Source organism: Bufo bufo, chromosome 3 (assembly GCF_905171765.1).
Source record: "Bufo bufo chromosome 3, aBufBuf1.1, whole genome shotgun sequence".
In the NCBI taxonomy this organism is placed as follows: Eukaryota; Metazoa; Chordata; class Amphibia; order Anura; family Bufonidae; genus Bufo; species Bufo bufo.
This window is the reverse complement of record NC_053391.1, coordinates 409,481,668-409,502,934: the sequence shown is the minus strand read 5'-3', so window position 1 is coordinate 409,502,934 and position 21,267 is coordinate 409,481,668. Positions and strand designations below refer to the sequence as shown.

Genomic DNA, 21,267 nt, shown 5'->3' with positions numbered 1-21,267 from the left:
CATGGCATGGGCATGTATGGCTGCCAATGGAACTGGTTCTCTTGTATTTATTGATGATGTGACTGCTGACAAAAGCAGCAGGATGAATTCTGAAGTGTTTCGGGCAATATTATCTGCTCATATTCAGCCAAATGCTTCAGAACTCATTAGACGGCGCTTCACAGTGCAGATGGACAATGACCCAAAGCATACTGCAAAAGCAACCAAAGAGTTTTTTAAGGGAAAGAAGTGGAATGTTATGCAATGGCCAAGTCAATCCCCTGACCTGAATCCGATTGAGCATGCATTTCACTTGCTGTAGACAAAACTGAAGGGAAAATGCCCCAAGAACAAGCAGGAACTGAAGACAGTTGCAGTAGAGGCCTGGCAGATCATCACCGGGGATGAAACCCAACGTCTGGTGATGTCTATGCGTTCCAGACTTCAGGCTGTAATTGACTGCAAAGGATTTGCAACCAAGTATTAAAAAGTGAAAGTTTGATTTATGATTATTATTCTGTCCCATTACTTTTGGTCCCTTAACAAGTGGGAGGCACATATGCAAACTGTTGTAATTCCTACACCGTTCACCTGATTTGGCTGTAAATAACCCCAAATTAAAGCTGACAGTCTGCAGGTAAATCACATCTTGTTTGTATTATTTCAAATCCATTGTGGTGGTGTATAGAGCCAAAAATGTTAGAATTGTGTCGATGTCCCAATATTTATGGACCTGACTGTATATAGTGCCAACATATTCCATAGCGCTTTACAATCAGAGGGTGTATGTAACAACATGTTATTTTCTTTTATATTTACTTTTTTTTTTATAAATTGTTGATTCCAGAGCAGCGCTGTGACTTCCCTTTTTTATTTTTACTTCTGCAGTATTGTCATAGCACAAGGATAATGCTCACAGTGATGTCACAGTACCGGGATAATGTACACAGTGATGTCACAGCAGAAGGATACAGCTCATAGTATTGTTACAATACAAGAATAATGCTCACATGGATATCACAGCAGAAGGATATAGAGTTCACAGTATTGTCACAGTACAAGAATAATGCTCACAGGGATATCACAGCATTCTACATTCTCTGCCAGAACTGGAAGCCAGATCACAGTGTCGTAGATGTAAAAGAAGCCTAATGCCCACAGTGATGTCACAGTACAAGAATAATGCCCACAGTGATGTCACAGTACAAGAATAATGCTCACAGGGATATCACAGCAGAAGGATATAGAGTTCACAGTATTGTCACAGTACAAGAATAATGCTCACATGGATATCACAGCAGAAGGATATAGAGTTCACAGTATTGTCACAGTACAAGAATAATGCTCACAGGGATATCACAGCAGAAGAATACAGCTCACAGTATTGTCACAGTACAAAAATAATGCTCACAGGGATATCACAGCAGAAGGATACAACTCACAGTATTGTCACAGTACAAGAATAATGCTCACAGGGATATTACAGCAGAAGGATACAACTCACAGTATTGTCACAGTACAAGTAGACTAATTTCACATCTGCAGCATTTACGGATCCGGCACTGCCCGCCAGCCCTGAACAGATGCAGAGAATTGGCCGGGCAGAAAACATTGCACGCTGCAGTTTGTGCCTCGTTGATGCCCGGGCATTCTCTGCCAGAACTGGAAGCCAGATCACAGTGTCGTAGATGTAAAAGAAGCCTAATGCCCACAGTGATGTTACAGTACAAGAATAATGCCCACAGTGATGTCACAGTAAGAGGATAATGCTCACAGTAATGTCACAGTACAAGGATAATGCCCACAGTGATGTCACAGAACAAGGATAATGCCCACAGTGATGTCACAGTACAAGGATAATGCTCACAGTGATGTCACAGTACAAGGATAATGCCCACAGTGATGTCACAGTACAAGGATAATGCCCACAGTGATGTCACAGTACAGGCATAATGTACACCATATCATAGTAGGGGAATAAAGCATACAAAAGATTGCCATGTACACTGTGACATCACAGAAAAAAAACATGATGATGTCACATGTAGATATAATGCATTTTTATACCACAGGAATAATGCAAAAATGAGTCCATAGTAAGGCATACACAAACGTTAGGGCTCCGTGCCCGTGCTGCAAATTGCGGTCCGCAATGCACGGGCACAGACCGTGGGGCAGCCGTATGCGGATCGCGGACCCAGTCACTTGAATGGGGTCCGCGATCCGCATCCGACAGTCCGTACCGCAAAAAAGTAGTGCATGCGCTACTTTTTCGCGGTGCGGAGGCTCGGCCAGAAACACCACGGGAGCACTCCGTAGTGCTTCCGTAGGGTTCCGATTCGTGCCTCCGTTCCGCATCTCCGTTATTGCGGACCCATTCAAGTGAATGGGTCCGCGATGCGGAATGCCCATGGCTGGTGCCCGTGTATTGTGGACCCGCTGTATGCGGGCCACAATACGGCCACGTGGGGCACACAGTCGTGTGCATGTAGCCTAAAACTAAGAATAGGGTGGTATTTAAATGTCCACTCCCACTGACTGCAGCTTATGGCCCCATGTGGTTTGGTCCCGCATTTTTTGTGGGTCGGATGCAGACCGATTCACCTAAGAGAGTACCTGATATTAGGCACACTAAAAGACATGCATATTACTGTGGGAATGAGGCTCACCCCTTGATAAAGTGTACACATCTGTACAGATGCAGAAGATCAAGGGTCACTAGAAAACAATGCAGGCAACACAGCTGACCTACAATTCTTATGTTTGCCACCCTCTGTGACCCGTGACTCGAACTCATTGTCACAGCTCTGCCCCCCACGAGGTCACTAAGATAGAAGTGGTTTCTTCTTCCCACGAGGCGACATCTGAATGACTTGTACACGCGTCTTGTGACAAGTGCTAACAACGCCCCAGTTCTATCACTGAGTAACTTCCTGATCTGCCCACTAGGCGGAGCTCTGGAGCCCGTTAATAAGTAGCGGTCTCTGCTCGGAGCATCTCAGCAGATATCCGTCCGCCGATCAAGCACCATGTCTCATGGACCGGTCTACAACCCCGTGAGTACAGGCTTCGCCCCGCTGCTATTGGGTACACGGGACAGCACTTAGGCCTCTATATAAATGTATACGCTTTATCCTATGTTAGGGCTCAGTCGGAGGTACATATAACTTGTGTAGTAGTGATTGTATATGGGACACACTTGCATCTGGTTGTAGTTAAGGTCACGTGAGCTTGGGACTTTTTTCTTTTGTAGCTGACTGAACCTTCCCAGTACCATCTTCTGGAGACTGTGTGTATAGGCTGCTGTCCCACCACAAAAGGGGCACCTGTATACAGACTTACTATATTTCTGTAGAAACAAACACTGGGCCACATTTACTAAGACTGGCTTAGGCTACTTTTTACACTTGCATTGTTAATAGTGTCGAGCGAACTTCTGTTTTAAGTTCGGCGTCCAAGGTTTGGGTTATCGAAGAATCCCGTTATGGATTCCGCTACCACGAACCATAACGGAATTCGGAATCCATAATGTGATTCTACGATAACCCGAACATAAAACAGAAGTTCGCTCAGCACTAGTTATTGATTCTGGTATTGAGATCCGGCAGAAGATCTTGCTCCGGAATTAAACAAGTCCGTTTAGATTTTGCTCATCAGGCTGCATCCGTTCCTGCACAGGTCAGGAGGCCGCCGGACTTTCCGAAAAGCCAGTACTCCTTGCGGATCATTTATTAAGGGTACTTTCACACTTGCGGCAGAGGATTCCGGCAGGCTGCCGGATCCGTCAAAACGCATGCAAACTGATGGCATTTGTCAGACGGATCAGGATCCTGATCGGTCTGACAAATGCATTGAAATGCCGGATCCGTCTCTACGGTGTCATCTGAAAAAACTGATCCGGCATTTATTTTTTCCAATTTTTTTTGCGGTCTGAGCATGCGCAGACCGCAAAAACAGATCCGTTTTGCCGGAACACTCGGGGCCGGATCCGGCATTAATGCATTTCAATGGGTAAAAATGCCGGATCCGGCAAGTGTTCTGGAATTTTGGACAGAAATAAAACTGTAGCATGCTGCGGTTTTATCTCTGTCCTGATCAGTCAAAAAGACTGAGCTGAAGACCTCCTGATGCATCCTGAACGGATTGCTCTCCATTCAGAATGCATGGGGATATAACTGATCAGTTCTTTTCTGGTATTGAGCCCCTGTGACTGAACTCAATGCTGGAGAAGAAAAACGCTAGTGTGAAAGTACCCTTAAGGGGAACCCGTCACCTGGATTTTACCGTAGTGACAGAGCTTTTAACATCATAACATCAGTCTGCCCGTTTTAATTAACATATACTAGTATTACTGCCCTAAGTGTTGTCCTTTGTCTAGAAAATCGCTTTTATTAATCTGGTAATTACCTGAGTAAGGAGCCCAAGGGGCTGTCCCTCCGGCCGTTGGTGCCCACCTGCGTCCCTTCTCCTGGAGCCCAGCACCGCCCCACTGCTAAATTTATTCACTCCTCATTGCCGGCTGGCGCATGTGCAGTGCGTCCTGTGAGCCCGATTCCAGGCGCTGACGTGTATTCACGGAATGCGTTCGCTGAGCCATAAGCTCGTGCATGCGCCATGGATACACATGTCAGCGCCTGGAATCGGCCTCACAGGACGCACTGCACATGCGACAGCTGGCAATGAGGAGTGAATAAATTTAGCAGTGGGGCGGTGCTGGGCTCCAGGAGAAGGGACGCAGATGGGCACCAACAGCCGGAGGGACAGCCCCTTGGGCACCTTACTCAGGTAATTACCATATTAATAAAAGCGATTTTCTAGACAAAGGACAACACTTAGGCCCCTTTCACACGAGCGAGTATTCCGCGCGGATGCGATGCGGGAGGTGAACGCATTGCACCCGCACTGAATACCGACCCATTCATTTCTATGGGGCTGTGCACACGAGCAGTGATTTTCACGCATCACTTTTGCGTTGCGTGAAAATCGCAGCATGCTCCTCTTTGTGCGTTTTTCACGTAACGCAGGCCCCATAGAAATTAATGGGGTTGCGTGAAAATCGCAAGCATCCGCAAGCAAGTGTGGATGCAGTGCGATTTTCACGCACGGTTGCTAGGAGACGATCGGGATGGGGACCCGATCTTTATTATTTCCCCTTATAACATGGTTATAAGGAAAAATAATAGCATTCTAAATACAGAATGCATAGTAAAACAGCACTGGAGGGGTTAAAAAAAAAAAAAAATAATAATTTAACTCCCCTTAATCCACTTGCTCGCGTAGCCGGCATCTCCGTCTGTCTCTTTTACTGTATAGGACCTGTGGTGAGCATTAACTATAGTTCAAGGACCTGGGATGACGTCACTCCGGTCATCACATGGTACGTCACATGATCTTTTACCATGGTGATTCACCATGGTAAAAGATCATGTGACGTACCATGTGATGACCGGAGTGACGTCATCCCAGGTTCTTGAACTATAGTTAATGCTCACCACAGGTCCTATACAGAAAAAAAAAAAGACAAACGGAGATGCCGGCTACGCGAGCAAGTGGATTAAGGTGAGTTAAATGATTTTTTATTTTTTTTAACCCCTCCAGTGCTGTTTTACTATGCATTCTGTATTCAGAATGCTATTATTTTCCCTTATAACCATGTTATAAGGGGAAATAATACTATTTACAGAACACCGATCCCAAGCCCGAACTTCTGTGAAGAAGTTTGGGTTTGGGTACCAAACACGCGCGATTTTTCTCACGCGAGTGCAAAACGCATTACAATGTTTTGCACTCGCGCGGAAAAATCGCGGGTGTTCCTGCAACGCACCCGCACATTTTCCCGCCATGCCCGTGTGAAAGGGGCCTTAGGGCAGTAATACTAGTATATGTTAATTAAAACGGGCAGACTGATGTGATGATGTTAAAAGCTCTGTCACTAAAATCCAGGTGACAGAATCCCTTTAAGACAATGGTTTTTGATAGCCCCTGCGCTGCTGGAGGAAGGGCCTGATTTGTGACGAGGCGCAGGCATGAAAACTATACCAGCCTTTCTTTTCATGCATCTACAAATATCTGATATTTCATAACTTGTTTTTTTCCAATTCTTACATGTTCTATGAGCTTTTTTGCCATATGTCCAGAATAGTTGTTCATGTTTTCCTTGAAAAAAAGTCAAGTATGACAATTGTTTGATGACTCTCTGCAAGAAATACCATGGAGGCAATGTAAATGTTCCTACAGGTGACACTCCAGATCGTGTCCCGATGATGATTTTTATGGCATGGTAGACCATCCTGAGCCTGTTCATTTCTATGGATCTGAAAGGTCAAAGCAATTCGGTGATGAAACACCGTGTGAACCCAGCCTAAGCTTACCCCCTGCAGGGGGCTAAACACAATGTGAACCCAGCCTAACCTTAACCCCAGCAGAAGGCTAAATGCTTGGAGAAGGAAACCAGCCTAACCTTAACCCCAGCAGAAGGCTAAATGCTTGGAGAAGGAACCCAGCCTAACCTTAACCCCAGCAGAAGGCTAAACGCTTGGAGAAGGAACCCAGCCTAACCTTAACCCCAGCAGAAGGCTAAACGCTTGGAGAAGGAACCCAGCCTAACCTTAACCCCAGCAGAAGGCTAAACGCTTGGAGAAGGAACCCAGCCTAACCTTAACCCCAGCAGAAGGCTAAACACTTGAAGAAGGAACCCAGCCTAACCTTAACCCCAGCAGAAGGCTAAACGCTTGGAGAAGGAACCCAGCCTAAGCTTACCCCCAGAGGAGGGCTAAGCGCAGTGTGAACCCTCCCTAAGCTTACCCCTCACATGTGACAAAACACAGTGTGAATTAACCCAGCCTAAGCTCACCCCCAGAAGAGGGCTAAACTTATTGTGAACCCAGCATAAGCTTACCCCTTGCAGAGGGCACACAGTTTGAGCCCATGTGCATTAAGCAGGTCCGTCAGGCATTTCCGGACGGATCCGTCACTGCCGTAATTCTGCCTGGACCCATTCACTATAATGGGGACCGGCGGAGATCCAGCTGCAACACAGTGACAGATCCGGCAGGCTGTTCCCATCCCGAAATTCCTGCCGGACCTGCTTAAACACAGATGTGAAACAGGCCTAAGCTTGTATAGGATTTATTTTCTTATTGAGAACAAAAAGTGATGATTGGAAAAAAAAAAAACGTGCAAATTGATGTCAGGTTTTCAAGAAGTTCTTTCCTTAGGCCTCATGCACTGACCATGTCTGATCCACAAAATGCAGATACCTTCCACGTGCACTCCGCACAGTTTTCACCCATCAATACAAAGGACTGTTCTTGTCCACAATGCAGACAAGAATAGGAACACCCACACGGATCCGTGGAAAATACAGATGGGTGCATGGCCCCATAGAAATGAATGGGTCAATGTGCTACCTGCAAAAATTGCAGATAACACAGGGATGAAAAATCCAGTTGTGTGCCTGAGACCTTACTGCCGCCACATCAAGTATCTTTCTGGCTGCTGAAACGACCTTGTAAAGTCTGTTCCAGGACGTTCTGATACAGACTAGACTATATCCAAATGGAGTTTAGAAAAAAAATACACGTACGTACTACCTTCTGTAGAAACAACACTATTCAGATGTATGACTGTACCTCAGCCGTCCTGGGACTGTGGGACAGCCGCTAAAATCTGGTACTGTCCTGCCGGACAATTGGAAGGTATGGCTATTTGTGCTACAGTAGTTCTTCTCTGGGATTGAAGCAGTTTTTTAATCCAGCGCCCAGAGTGGTTCTTAAGTGGGAATTTCTATAGGTTTTTTTATTTTTATGGTTTTGCAGACATTTACTATACCCTTTTAAACAGAAGGTCTGGAGGCTTATGTTTTCTGAGGCTTCATGTACTTGGATATCTTTTTTTAGACTTGTTCTCTTTATTTTCCAGCCTGTTCCATTCAGCACCCACTTTCACGGTGGCCTCAACGATGGCACCATGGTTGTTATCAGCGGCACTGTACCACATTCGGGTGACAGGTTTGTAATTGTTTTAATATATTGCATTGATGATACATTGTCGTTCAAAAGCAAACCCAGCAGATAGCCATACAAGTCCAAAGACAAATAAAACCTCCATCTAGTTATACTAGGTGATGTTGACCTGACGTGGGGGTGGTGAGCATATGTGCTCGCTGTTACCAGGAACTCTCGTCAAGATCAAACTGAATGGGCTTGCTGTTGTTTTTTTTTTGTGATTCTGCGTTCCAGCGACATGCGAGTCACACTACGACCACATCAAGTTCAATGGCTATACTGCGATCGTTGGTAGCGTGTTGAGTGTAGTAGCCAAGAGTAGGCCCAAGTTAAGAGGGAAAATGATTCACTATGAAGTGGTAGGTTTCAGGCCAGCCATGAACAATGCTTCAAAGATTTTTTGTATCATGATTAAGGCCTCTTTCACATGACCGTATGGCTATTTCAGTGTTTTGCGGTCCGTTTTTCACGGATCCGTTGTTCCGTTTTTTTTGTTTCTGTTTCCGTTCCGTTTTTCTGTTCGGCATATACAGTATACAGTAATTACATAGAAAAAATTGGGCTGGGCATAACATTTTCAATTGATGGTTCAGCAAAAACGGAACAGATACGGAAGACATACGGATGCATTTCCATATGTGTTCAGTTTTTTTTGCGGACCCATTGACTTGAATGGAGCCACGGAACGTGATTTGTGGGCAATAATAGGACATGTTCTATCTTTCAACGGAACGGAAATACGGAAACGGAATGCATACGGAGTACATTCAGGTTTTTTTTGCGGAACCATTGAAATGAATGGTTCCATATACAGAACGCAAAAAACGGCCCGCAAAACGAAAAAAAAAAAACGGTAGTGTGAAAGAGGCCTAATAGAGTAGGTCGGTATTTTACTTCACTATTGGGAAGCCAACATCAGAAGTGTCTCTAAAACACTAGTCTTTCCGTGACCGTTTTACTCAGTTTTTGATCCACTCTGCAATTGCAGTCCTAATAGCTTATATATGTTTCTTTTAGGTTTTCTGTGAACTTCCAGTGTGGTGCTGGTGAAAGTGATGATATTGCCTTCCACTTCAATCCACGTTTTGATGGAGGACTTTTAGTTTGCAACACAAAGCAATGTAACAGTTGGGGAAAAGAAGAACGTAAGAATGAGCTGCCATTTCATAGGGGACAGCCTTTTGAAATCCGGATCCTAGTTTCACACCATGACTACAAAGTAGGTTTTCGTAAAGCAGAGTTCTGCATTTTTTTTATTTTTTTTTTCTATTCACTTGAAAAGGAAGGAGCCGTCCCATTGAAGTGAGTGGGGGGGCGGAGTTGTAAATACACTAGTCACCTCTGTAATGTCGATGGCGGGCAGATAAACAGTGAGGAGAAGGCAGTGGTCGTATAAGCGCAGCGTTCTTTTCAAGCAGCTGATCGCAGGGGTGTTGGCAGTTGGGCCAGGTATTGACCTATCCTCAGGATAGATCTTAAATATCAAAAAAAAGTAGATAATCCCTTTAAGGCTCCATTCACATGTCCACAAAATGGGTCCGCATCCGTTCCGCAATTTTGCGGAACGGGTGCGGACCCATTCATTTCCAATGGGGCCGGAATGTGCTATCCGCACTTGCGGATCCGTGCTACCGTTTCTGCAAAAAAAATAGAACATGTCCTATTCTTGTCCGCAATTGCGGACAAGATTAGGCATTTACTATTATAGTGCCGGTGATGTGCGGTCCGCAAATGGCGGAATGCACATTGCCGGTGTCTGTGTTTTGCGGATCCGCAAAACACATACGGACGTGTGAATGGACCCTTATTCTTCTCCTTTCTCCATGTTACTGTGAAATAATGCATGTCTGCATCCTAATGGTAGCCGTGCACGTTTCAATTATCTACTAATATGATGGTCAGGTTTGACATCTTATAACCTATATGTTTGAGAGGAAAATTATAAAATGATTTCCATTAATGCATTTTAGGCACATCGATGTAAGCCATCTTGAATAAAAGCACTTGAAAAGGCATCATGCCTTTTTTGGGGTCTTAAAAGTTTGTCCTGATTTAATTTCTTGATATATTTTTGTAGCTGTTGGAGCTTAGTGTTTTTTTTTAATACAGAGCTCTAAACACTCTCTACATAGATATGAGTTTAAAAGCTATTCTGCAGGCAACCTGCAAACACCACTAGGTGAAGTGTGGAACTTAGGCTACTTTCACACCTGAGTTAGGTGCGGATCCGTCTGGTTCCTATAAATGCAAACGCTGGTATCCGTTCAGAACGGATCCGTCTGCATTATTCTGTCCCAAAAAAATCTAAGTCTAAGTCAAACGGATCCGTCCTGACTTACATTGAAAGTCAATGGGAGACGGATCCGTTTACAATTGCTCCATATTGTGTCAATGTAAACTGATCCGTCCCCATTGACTTACATTGTAAGTCAGGACGCATCCGTTTGGCTCCGCATCGCCAGGCGGATACCAAAACGCTGCAAGCAGCGTTTTGGTGTCCGCCTCTAGAGTGGAATGGTGACTGAACGGAGCCAAATTGATGCATTCTGAACGGATCCTTATCCATTCAGAATGCATTGGGACTAAACTGATCCATTTTGGGGCCGCTTGTGAGAGCCTTAAAACGGATCTCACAGGCGGACTCAGAAACGGCAGTGTGAAAGTAGCCTTACTTGAAGAGGACCCTCACCACAAAATGCAGTGCAGTCTACAGCATGAAGGAGCTTATAGTTTTGTGGGGAAAGTTTCAGTAAAGCTTGTAATTTTATAGATTTAAATCTCAGCTTTTTCTGACTTCAGTACATCAGTGATCAATCGGACTGTATGCATTATGTCAGGTTTACAGAGCCCAGTTGTTGAACTGATTATCGGGAACGAGCGTTCCTTCAAACGATCGATCCCAACAATAGGCCTGTGTAAATGTGCTGATCACTCGATGAACGAGGAAAAAGCTTGTTCATCTGGTGAATTAATCGTTGATGCAGCACATTAAGAACATTTTAAAATTGGAATCCAAAGTGGGCTCTGGTACTGCTGGGTACCTCGGTACCAATGCCGACTTCGGATTCCTATTTTAAAATGTTTTTAAATCCGCAGATAGGAGTGCCGAAGTCTCACGCAACTTCGACTGAGAGAGTTTTCCTACATGGAGCAAATACATTGTAAATGCTGTACGGGAACAGCATTACAAAGTTCTTTAACAAATCGGCTTCGGAATCTATGATCAGAAGCTCGATTCGCTCAACCCTAGTTTCTGGGCAGCAGATCGTGTTGTGTGAACAGCGATCTGCTGCCCAGAAACAATGAATCTGCATGATGACAAGCAATGGCAGTAGCCATCGCTGATTTCCATACAGTGGAGGTGATCACTGCATGTTAATAATAATTCTTCATCTCCACTGACGAGCAGGCAGGTATCAGGATTGGATATGGTTCCTTCCCAATAATTGCCTGCTCGGTCAGCAAGTCTAAATGCTGCTTAAGAATGTATACAGAGATGGCTTTTAATCACTAATAGCTGTACAAGGGGTGGTCTTAAATTCAGAAAAAGCAGAGATATAAATGTATGAATGACAAGTTTTACTGAATGTTTTCCCACAAAAATACTTATCTATCTGCTCAGCTTCTTCTGCTTTATAACATGCTGCCTGCAGATTGAACTGCATTTTGTGGTGACAGGTCCTCTTTAATACTGAATTCAATGTCATCGTTATTCTGCCTTCATTGAGTAGTACTAAAGCAGTCAAAAATCTGTCAGTCAGTGTTAGATCAGCAGCTCATAAATAAGTCACTCTTTTCTGGCGGCACGTGACGCTTGTTTGGCAGGTGCTGCAGGGACTAAAGAGTAAGTTCAGAACTACCTAACATTAACACATAAGATGCTGAAATCAGTGTGTCTGTCATTATCTTGTGTTTCAGTGGCAGCTTCCTTTAAACCTTATGCAGTAAGTAACTTGGCTCCCAATACTCACCCACAAAAGCATATTGCAGCTCCAATCATGAATGCAGTAGATCTAGAGTCATGGACAGGATTGCTTGTGGGAATAGGCTTTAAATTGTAATGGGTGTGCTTGCACCACTGTAGGATTTTCCATTTCTCTTATACTGCTCACATCCTCTATTTGCGGTCCATTTTCTGCCAAAAAGAGAATCAGATTCCTTAAGAGGCAGGTAAGTACAGTAACCCAAAAGAAATTGCTGAAGTCCCGCACTTTATCCGGGGTCATGTTAAAGCCTCCAGCCATGTATATGGAGAACTTGCGAGAGACAACTGTCACCTGAATAGGGATCTAAAGTGTATGGTCAACTTGGCTCATTTAGACAAACATAAGGGCTCAGTGCCCATATTGCGGACCTCAATTGACTTGAATGGATCCACGATCCACAAAATACGGCCATAGATAGGACATGTCCTATCTTTTGCCGTATTTTGCGGATCGCTGACCCATTCAAATCAATCCCCAGCACCAGTGCTCGTATATTGCGGACCGCTGTTTGTGTTCCACAGCACCGGCACGGAGCCCTTACGTTCGTCTGAGTGAGCCCTTAGTCTCACCTATTGTTTCCTAGCTAGAGTTACAGAAACGGTGACCATTTTATGCCTACCAAATTTTGCGTGTTTCTCAATCTAATATGGCTCTCTCTTCCAGGTTTCTGTGAATAGACAGCACTTTTTGGAGTACTGTCACAGAATTCCTCTGCCCCGAGTCAACACTTTAACAGTAAAGGGCTGTGTTACTCTAACATGTGTTGACATACAAGGGGTAAGTGAGATTATATAACTCTGAACATAATTTGTATTATTTTTCTTACATCAGAATGTTGTCTTTATGATAAAGGCCCTGTTTCATGGTCAGATGAACAGCCGAATAAGCACTACCTAGTTAAACAGGACTTTAATCAGGCGACAAACTAGTAAATGCTGATCAGATTTTTGAAATGCTCTGTGATCAGCAGGACCATCTCTGCATGTAACCCGAGAATGTGCATGCTTCGATGTGTGTATTTTATTTTATTTTTTCCCCATTAACTTTTTTAAATGAGTATCTAACATCAGAGGGTTTACATAGTGGCCCCAATGAGCTAATCGTAGGGATGGCGTAAGCTTAGACAGGTTGTCTAGACCTGCAGCAGATTTATCACAGGGGCTCAGGATGGATGATAAGTCTGGTGCAGGGATAGACACTTTTCTCTGACTCTATACCGGCTATTAGTTGGTTTGATTTGAGACAGATTTTTACGCCAGAGTTGCACCAAAGGTTTGGCGCAAAATGGCACATCTTAAGCCCGCTTACTTCACAATAAGTCCCCGCCCCCTCTTCTAGCATGTGGACCGCCATTCTGCTTAAAAACACATGGTTTGCACAAAAAAAAATGCCTCCAACACAAGTAATAAAACAATCTGGGGCAGATTTTTTATTTAAATACTGTCTAAAAGTAAAACCATGTAAATTTTTATTAGTGTCTGATGCTGGATAATAAATCTAGCACATCTTTTGCCTGTCTAGTCTAACTTTACACAACAAAACTGTGCCAGGTTTTTGGTGCACATTGTTGCATTTGGGTCATGCTTCCTTTCCACTAAGCCACATCTCTTGTCAGGCAAGTCGCCGAATGTGTGTAAAACATTTAATAAAGTATGTATGCCAGTTTTTGGAGCATTTTGATTAGTAAATCACTCCCACTACTTGTAAATGAAAAAAGACACAAATTTGCCCCCAAAAAAAACATTAAAATTGTAGGTCACATAAAAAGAATTTTATTTTTTTGCCGGTTTTTGCACTTAAAGAGGACCTTTCACCGATTATTACACTATGAACTGACTATACAGACATGTAGAGCGGCGCCCGGGGATCTCACTGCACTTACTATTATCCCTGGGCGCCGCTCCGTTCTCCTGCTATGTCCTCCGGTATCTCCGCTCACTAAGTTATAGTAGGCGGAGATTCCAGTCACTAAGTTATGGTAGGCGGAGTCTGCCCTTGTTCTGCTGTAGCGCTGGCCAATCGCAGCGCAGAGCTCACAGCCTGGGAGGTTATTTTCTCCCAGGCTGTGAGCTCTGCAATGCGATTGGCCAGCGCTACAGCAGAACAAGGGCAGACTCCGCCTACCATAACTTAGTGAACGGAGATACAGGAGGGCATAGCAGGAGAACGGAGCGGCGCCCAGGGATAATAGTAAGTGCAGTGAGATCCCCGGGCGCCGCTCTCCATGTCTGTATAGTTAGTTCATAGTGTAATAATCGGTGAAAGGTCCTCTTTAAACTCCAAAGCAAATTTTTATAGGAAGAAATCCTTTAAGGAGTTTTCCAGGATTTTTATATTGATTGCTTATCCAGCGGCGGTGCGACACCCTGCACCCCAGCCGATCAGCAGTTCCCAAATAGCTCCAGCTGTGAAACTGCACAGCTTCTACTACTGTGGTGGATGGCTGGTTACTGCAGTGCTGCTCCCATTGAAGTGATTTTTTTTTCCCTTACAAAATCTGTCAGTGGAAAAGCAAAGAAAAACGGAGAAAATGCTGCATCATTAAAGCTATGGACTCTTTAAGAACCATTTTTTATTATTGACTTATATTTTGTGTTAATGTTTTGTTTTAAAAAATATTGCACCGTTTAGCTCCTACAGTGCCTGTGTTTCACAATATATAGCAGCTGCAGAATGCCGTTTGTGTGATGACTCCACCAGAGTGGTCCTCTAACGGCTCATTCTCCTGCCTCCCTCACCTCTCCTGCGTGATTTTCTAAGCTGATTACGTCCAAATTAAAACTGAAATTTGATGCTGCTGCTGCTATATACGGTATGGTTCGGAGGAGAAGAGAGGGGCTGCTGGATACAGGCAGGAAGACTGGCACAAAGACTACTTCTGGCTAGAAAGTGTTTTACTGTCTCATTTCACTGCTGATTTCACATCCAAACTGTAGTACTCATCTTTGCTGGGGTGCCACAGAGGGGTAAGGAGCAGAAGCCCCTGTTTCTCTATGTGCAGTGTGTGGGAGAAATTATAGCAGGTACTACTAGCTCAAGGAAGCGATAGTTTGCAAGAGGAAACCTTCAAAAAATGCAAGATGCAAGTCATATAATGGTCAGATTATCATGTACACATTAATCACCGCTTATCCAAACAATACATTTGAAACAAGGGGTTGGCAGAAATCCCATCTAGACTATATTATAACATCTGAAAAATGCAACCAAAATTGTATGTTATACACCCTTAGACCTAAATGAGTTTTCCTAGGTAGGCCATCAATATCTGATTGGCGAGGGTCCAACGTCCCGCACACTCGCTGTTCTGCATAGGCCCCGACACTGGAAGTCTGTTGGAACTGCACACCTTTGTATAGTGGACAAAGCTGGTTACCTTAACGCTGGTCCAATTCATTTCAGTGGGAGCAATGCTGCAGTAACTGTCAACTACATGCTGTGTAGTTCTGGTGCTGGACGGTATGTACTGCAGAACAGCTAAACACAGGCGTGAGTGGCGTCTGACCCCCGCTGATCAGATGTTGATGGCCTATCCTGAGGATAGGATTTCAGTATAGCAGAATCAGAAAACACTTGAAGGATGATAAATGTATATAGATTATTCACCAATAACTGTTTATTTCTTTTCTAGGGTGGACACATTCACCCAGGTGCACAAATGCAAAATGTAAGGTTCACTATTAACTAAGTGGTAATTGCCAATACCAGTTAAAATATTCTTTTGTTCTTTCCTCGAAATGTATATATCCTGGGTCGCTACATTGTGGCTTAAAGGAGTTTTCTGAGATAATTTTTTAATTTTTTATTTTTTTTAACCGATAAGTCCGACACCCGGGACCCCCACTAATGAGCTGTTTGAGAAGCCAGCGGTGCTCCTGTGAGAGCCGCTGCCTTCTCTCTGCTTTTCCTAGGCCAGTGATGACACGTTCATCGATCACGTGGCCTAGGAGCAGATCAGCCCGATTCAAGTGAATGGGGCTGAGCTTGAATACTAAGCACAGCCACTATACAATGTACAGCGATTTTTCTTGGTAAGCTCATAGGAATGCCACTGCCTTCTCAAAACAGCTGATCGGCAGGGGTCCCGGATATCAGGAGACCCCCAGAGGATAGGTCATCAGTTCAGTAAAAAAAATAAAAATCTTGGAAATCCCTTTTAAGCCTCATATGTCTTCCTGGTTAACCAACCTTATCTCCAACAGGTGTCCAGTTCTGGATTTCTGGCATTGTGTGATCCCTTTCTGTCTCTGCTGATCTCTAAATGCAGAGATTGGCACCAGATGAGAGAAGTACATAAATTAAAGGCTATGTAACCTTTAGGGGCATTTTTAAAAAAAAAAATTATTATAGCATTGTAATCATTTTGAGCTAAACATTTTTTTGATTGGTCTTTATTTAAATTTTTTAGCCCCTTTATTTGTACAGCCTTAAGATTCTCTAGTAGTGGGCTCTGTATTTTACTCTTCCATCAGGCAGTCCTTATCTCTGACCTCCTAAACACTCATTAGAGCTCAAATCTTTTCTCACTGATAAGAATGTGGATTAAATAAGTTTTATGACCTTTTAGTAATTTAGAGATAAGGCTTATTAAATGCTGGCACAAAGAGAAAGTACATTCACCCAGCTAAACAAACGCTTAACCCCAGAACGGCTGACTATTTTTAATAAAGACCAATTGAAAAAATGATTTTAGCCCAAAATGGGTAAAGTGCAATCATAAGAGAATTGGCCCCGAAGGTGTACATAGCCTTTAACTTCTGATTGGCTGTTCAGGCGCTGCATGGACATAATAATGTGTACTCAGACGATCTAGGGACTGAATTCTTGCTTTACTTGTAATTAATCCCTCCCTGATAATATGTCATTAACCTTAAGAAGTTAAGGCATTTAAAGAGGACCAGTCACCAATCCTGACATATGAAATGACAATTTTGGAACATCTATTCTTTTGACTCCATGCTATGCCAGACTTCTCTTATTCCTGCTAAAAATGTATGAATATAGTAACCGATGGGGGGTTAGCAGTTGGGGTATGTCACAGGACAGTCTGACCTGTACCTTTTATCCATAAACTTAGCAGGAATAAGAGAAGAACGACACAACATAGATTCATAAGAATCCTGAGTCCAGAATTTTTATCACCTATGGAATGCAAGTAGGTACTAAAACAGACAAGTCTAGAAAGGTGACAGGTCCTCTTTATCTATTAACTCTAGGGGATTGTGTGGGCACTGCCAATATGCCTGTGCAATCACTGGCAAGATGACAGCTGTAATACATGTCTACGCTCCCACCTCAGGAATGGAGAATGCTGGCAGTTTCAATGTAGTACTAAAACCTGTTTGTAACTCGGTACAAACTGGGCCAGGTTTAGGATGACAGAAGATCAGAGATCCTCAGGGCTGTCAGGTCATACCACTGGCTATACCACCATGCCCTAACAGGTGCCTGCACATATTTCTATGCACAGTTTACTGGCATACATAGGCATGCCAATACATTGTAATAAAAAGAATGGAAAATTAAGTCAGTTTGTCCAACCAAGAACCCATATATACAATAAAATGTGGTATATACCGTAGTATGACATAACTGTATCATTATAAGGCCTCATGCACACGACCGTTGTTCTGGTCCGCAATCCGAGCCGCAGTTTTTGTGGCTCGAGTGCGGACCCATTCAGTTCAATGGGGCTGCAAAAGATGCGGACAGCACTCCGTGTGCTGTCAGCATCCGTTGCTCCATTCCGTGGCCCCGCAAAAAAAAATATATAACCTGTCCTATTGTCCGTTTTGTGGACAAGAATAAGCATTTCCACAATGGGCCGCCTGTTCCGTTCCGCAAATTGCGGAAGGCACGCGGACGGCTTCTGTGTTTTGTGGATCCGCAATTTGCGGACCGCAAAAAACGGAACGGTCGTGTGCATGAGGCCTAACTTTGATGACATGTAAAATACAAAAAATCTGCAGCACAATAACCAGACAGAAGTATGTTAGGTGCAAATCCTCCTTAATATAGAAATAGTAAAAATGAGGCAGCACTTAAAGTATTTTTTTTTAAATATATATTTAATTTTGAGGGTATTTACATCCAAATCAGGTGAACGATGTAGGAATTACATCAGTTTGCATATGTGCCCCCCACTTGTTAAGGGGCCAAAAGTAATGGGACAATTGGCTTCTCAGCTGTTCCATGGCCAGGTGTGTGTTATTCCATCATTATCCCAATTACAATGAGCAGATAAAAGGTCCAGAGTTCATTTCAAGTGTGCAATTTGCATTTGGAATCTGTTGCTGTCAACTCTCAAGATGAGATCCAAAGAGCTGTCACTATCAGTGAAGCAAGCCATCATTAGGCTGAAAAAACACAACAAACCCATCAGAGAGATAGCAAAAACATTAGGCGTGGCCAAAACAACTGTTTGTAACATCCTTCAAAAGAAGGAACGCACCGGTGAGCTCAGCAACACCAAAAGACCACGGAAAACAACTGTGGTGGTTGACCGAAGAATTCTTTCCATGGTGATGAAAACGCCCTTCACAACAGTTGGCCAGATCAAGAACACTCTCCAGGAGGTAGGTGTATATGTGTCAAAGTCAACAATCAAGACAAGACTTTACCAGAGTGAATACAGAGGGTTCACCACAAGATGTAAACCATTGGTGAGCCTCAAAAACAGGAAGGCCAGATTAGAGTTTGCCAAACGACATCTAAAAAAGCCTTCACAGTTCTGGAACAACATCCTATAAACAGATGAGACCAAGATCAACTTGTACCAGAGTGATGGGAAGAGAAGATTATGGAGAAGGAAAGGAACTGCTCATGATCCTAAGCATACCACCTCATCAGTGAAGCATTGTGGTGGTAGTGTCATGGCGTGGGCATGTATGGCTGCCAATGGAACTGGTTCTCTTGTATTTATTGATGATGTGACTGGCAAAAGCTGCAGGATGAATTCTGAAGTGTTTCGGGCAATATTATCTGCTCATATTCAGCCAAATGCTTCAGAACTCATTGGACGGCGCTTCATAGTGCAGATGGACAATGACCCAAAGCATACTGCAAAAGCAACCAAAGATATTTTTAAAGGAAAGAAGTGGAATGTTATGCAATGGCCAAGTCAATCACCTGACCTGAATCCAATTGAGCATGCATTTGGCCTCTTTCAGACGGGCGTTGCGGGAAAATGTGCGGGTGCGTTATGGCAACACCCGCGATTTTTCCGCGCGAGTGCAAAACATTGTAATGCGTTTTGCACTCGCGTGAGAAAAATCGCGCATGTTTGGTACCCAAACCCGAACTTCTTCACAGAAGTTCGGGCTTGGGTTAGGTGTTCTGTAGATTGTATTATTTCCCCTTATAACTATGTTATAAAAATAATAGCATTCTGAATACAGAATGCATAGTAAAATGGCGCTGGAGGGGTTAAAAAAATAAATAAAAATAATTTAATTCACCTTAGTCCACTTGATCACGATGCCCGGCATCTCCTTCTGTCTCCTTTACTGAACAGGACCTGTGGTGAGCATTCATAACAGGTCAAGGACCTGTGGTGACGTCACTCCGGTCATCACATGATCCATCACCATGGTAAAAGATCATGTGATGACCGGAGTGACGTCACCACAGGTCCTTGACCTGTAATAAATGCTCACCACAGGTCCTGTTCAGTAAAGGAGACAGAAGGAGATGCCGGGCATCGCGATCAAGTGGACTAAGGTGAGTTAAATTATTTTATTTTTTTTAACCCCTCCAGCGCTATTTTACTATGCATTCTGTATTCAGAATGCTATTATTTTCCCTTATAACCATGTTATAAGGGAAAATAATAATGATCGGGTCTCCATCCCGATCGTCTCCTAGCAACCGTGCGTGAAAATCGCACCGCATCCGCACTTGCTTGCGGATGCTTGCGATTTTCACGCAACCCCATTCACTTCTATGGGGCCTGCGTTGCGTGAAAAACGCAGAATATAGAGCATGCTGCGATTTTCACGCAACGCACAAGTGATGCGTGAAAATCACCGCTCATGTGCACAGCCCCATAGAAATGAATGGGTCAGTATTCAGTGTAGGTGCAATGCGTTCAACTCAAACTCGCGCATCGCATCCGCGCGGAATAGTCGCCCGTGTGAAAGGGGCCTTTCACTTGCTGAAGACAAAACTGAAAGGAAAATGCCCCAAGAACAAGCAGAGCATCACCAGGGATGAAACCCAGCGTCTGGTGATGTTTATGCGTTCCAGACTTCAGGCTGTAATTGACTACAAAGGATTTGCAACCAAGTATTAAAAAGTGAAAATTTGATTTATGACTATTTTTCTGTCCCATTACTTTCGGTCCCTTAACAAGTAGGAGGCACATATGCAAACTGTTGTAATTCCTACACGGTTCACCTGATCTGGATGTAAATACCCTCAAATTAAAGCTGACAGTCTGCAGGTAAAGCACATCTTGTTTGTTTCATTTCAAATCCATTGTGGTGGTGTATAGAGCCAAAAATGTTAGAATTGTGTCGATGTCCCAATATTTATGGACCTGACTGTATATAGTAATATATAACTGAAATATGATATTGTGAAATCAAAGTAAGAGAAAAAAATATTTTTTAATATATATCCTAAAATGACATATGTAATGGTCATACAGGGATGTATGTAAGTACCTATAAAAATCACTACATCCCAAGACAACAGCAGAGCAGTCACACATTCTAATCCTAGCAGGCTGGAGCGGAAGACAAAAGAAAGAAGGCATATGTTAAAAATATAGTGAAATAATTAGAGCATATTTCCATACAAAAAATGCCACATATCGAAGTCCTAATTCAGTGACACTTCACAAAATAATAACAGTGAACACATTGAAATATCCATCCTAAAATCTGACAGAAATTTATGTAAAACAAACAATAATACACATGTGTACACCCCATCCCTCAGTTATGACTAGGGATGAGCGAATCGACCTTGGATGAAACATCCAAAGTCGATTCGCATAAAACCTTGTTCCAATACTGTACGGAGCAGGAGCTCCGTACAGTATTAGAATGTATTGGCTCCGATGAGCCGAATTTATTGCTTTGCGAAGTCTCGCGAGACTTCGCGTAATAACATCATAAATTAATTTCTACTGTAAAAAAAACATTTCCCGAACTCGGGTTCAGTTCCAAGTGGTATCTTAGAACCGAGCCAGAGGTCGGGAAATGTTTTCTTACAGTACAAATTAATTTATGAAGTTATTACCCGAAGTCTCGCAATAACTTCGGCTCATTGGAGCCAATACATTCTAATATTGT

At 43.4% G+C, this 21,267-nt stretch overlaps 1 protein-coding gene across 1 annotated transcript in view; it reads left to right on the top strand.

Annotated features, from left to right (window-relative positions):
* The first annotated feature begins 2,928 nt into the window (after positions 1-2,928).
* Positions 2,929-21,267, top strand: part of LOC120995591 (galectin-9-like) — a 41,666-nt gene continuing 23,327 nt past the window's right edge. Inside the window, exons 1-5 of the mRNA XM_040424870.1 lie at positions 2,929-3,035; positions 7,900-7,988; positions 9,003-9,204; positions 12,635-12,748; positions 15,603-15,638. Of these exons, the coding sequence (XP_040280804.1) occupies positions 3,009-3,035; positions 7,900-7,988; positions 9,003-9,204; positions 12,635-12,748; positions 15,603-15,638 (468 nt within the window). The 5' untranslated portion in view covers positions 2,929-3,008. The remainder of the gene's footprint in view (positions 3,036-7,899; positions 7,989-9,002; positions 9,205-12,634; positions 12,749-15,602; positions 15,639-21,267) is intronic.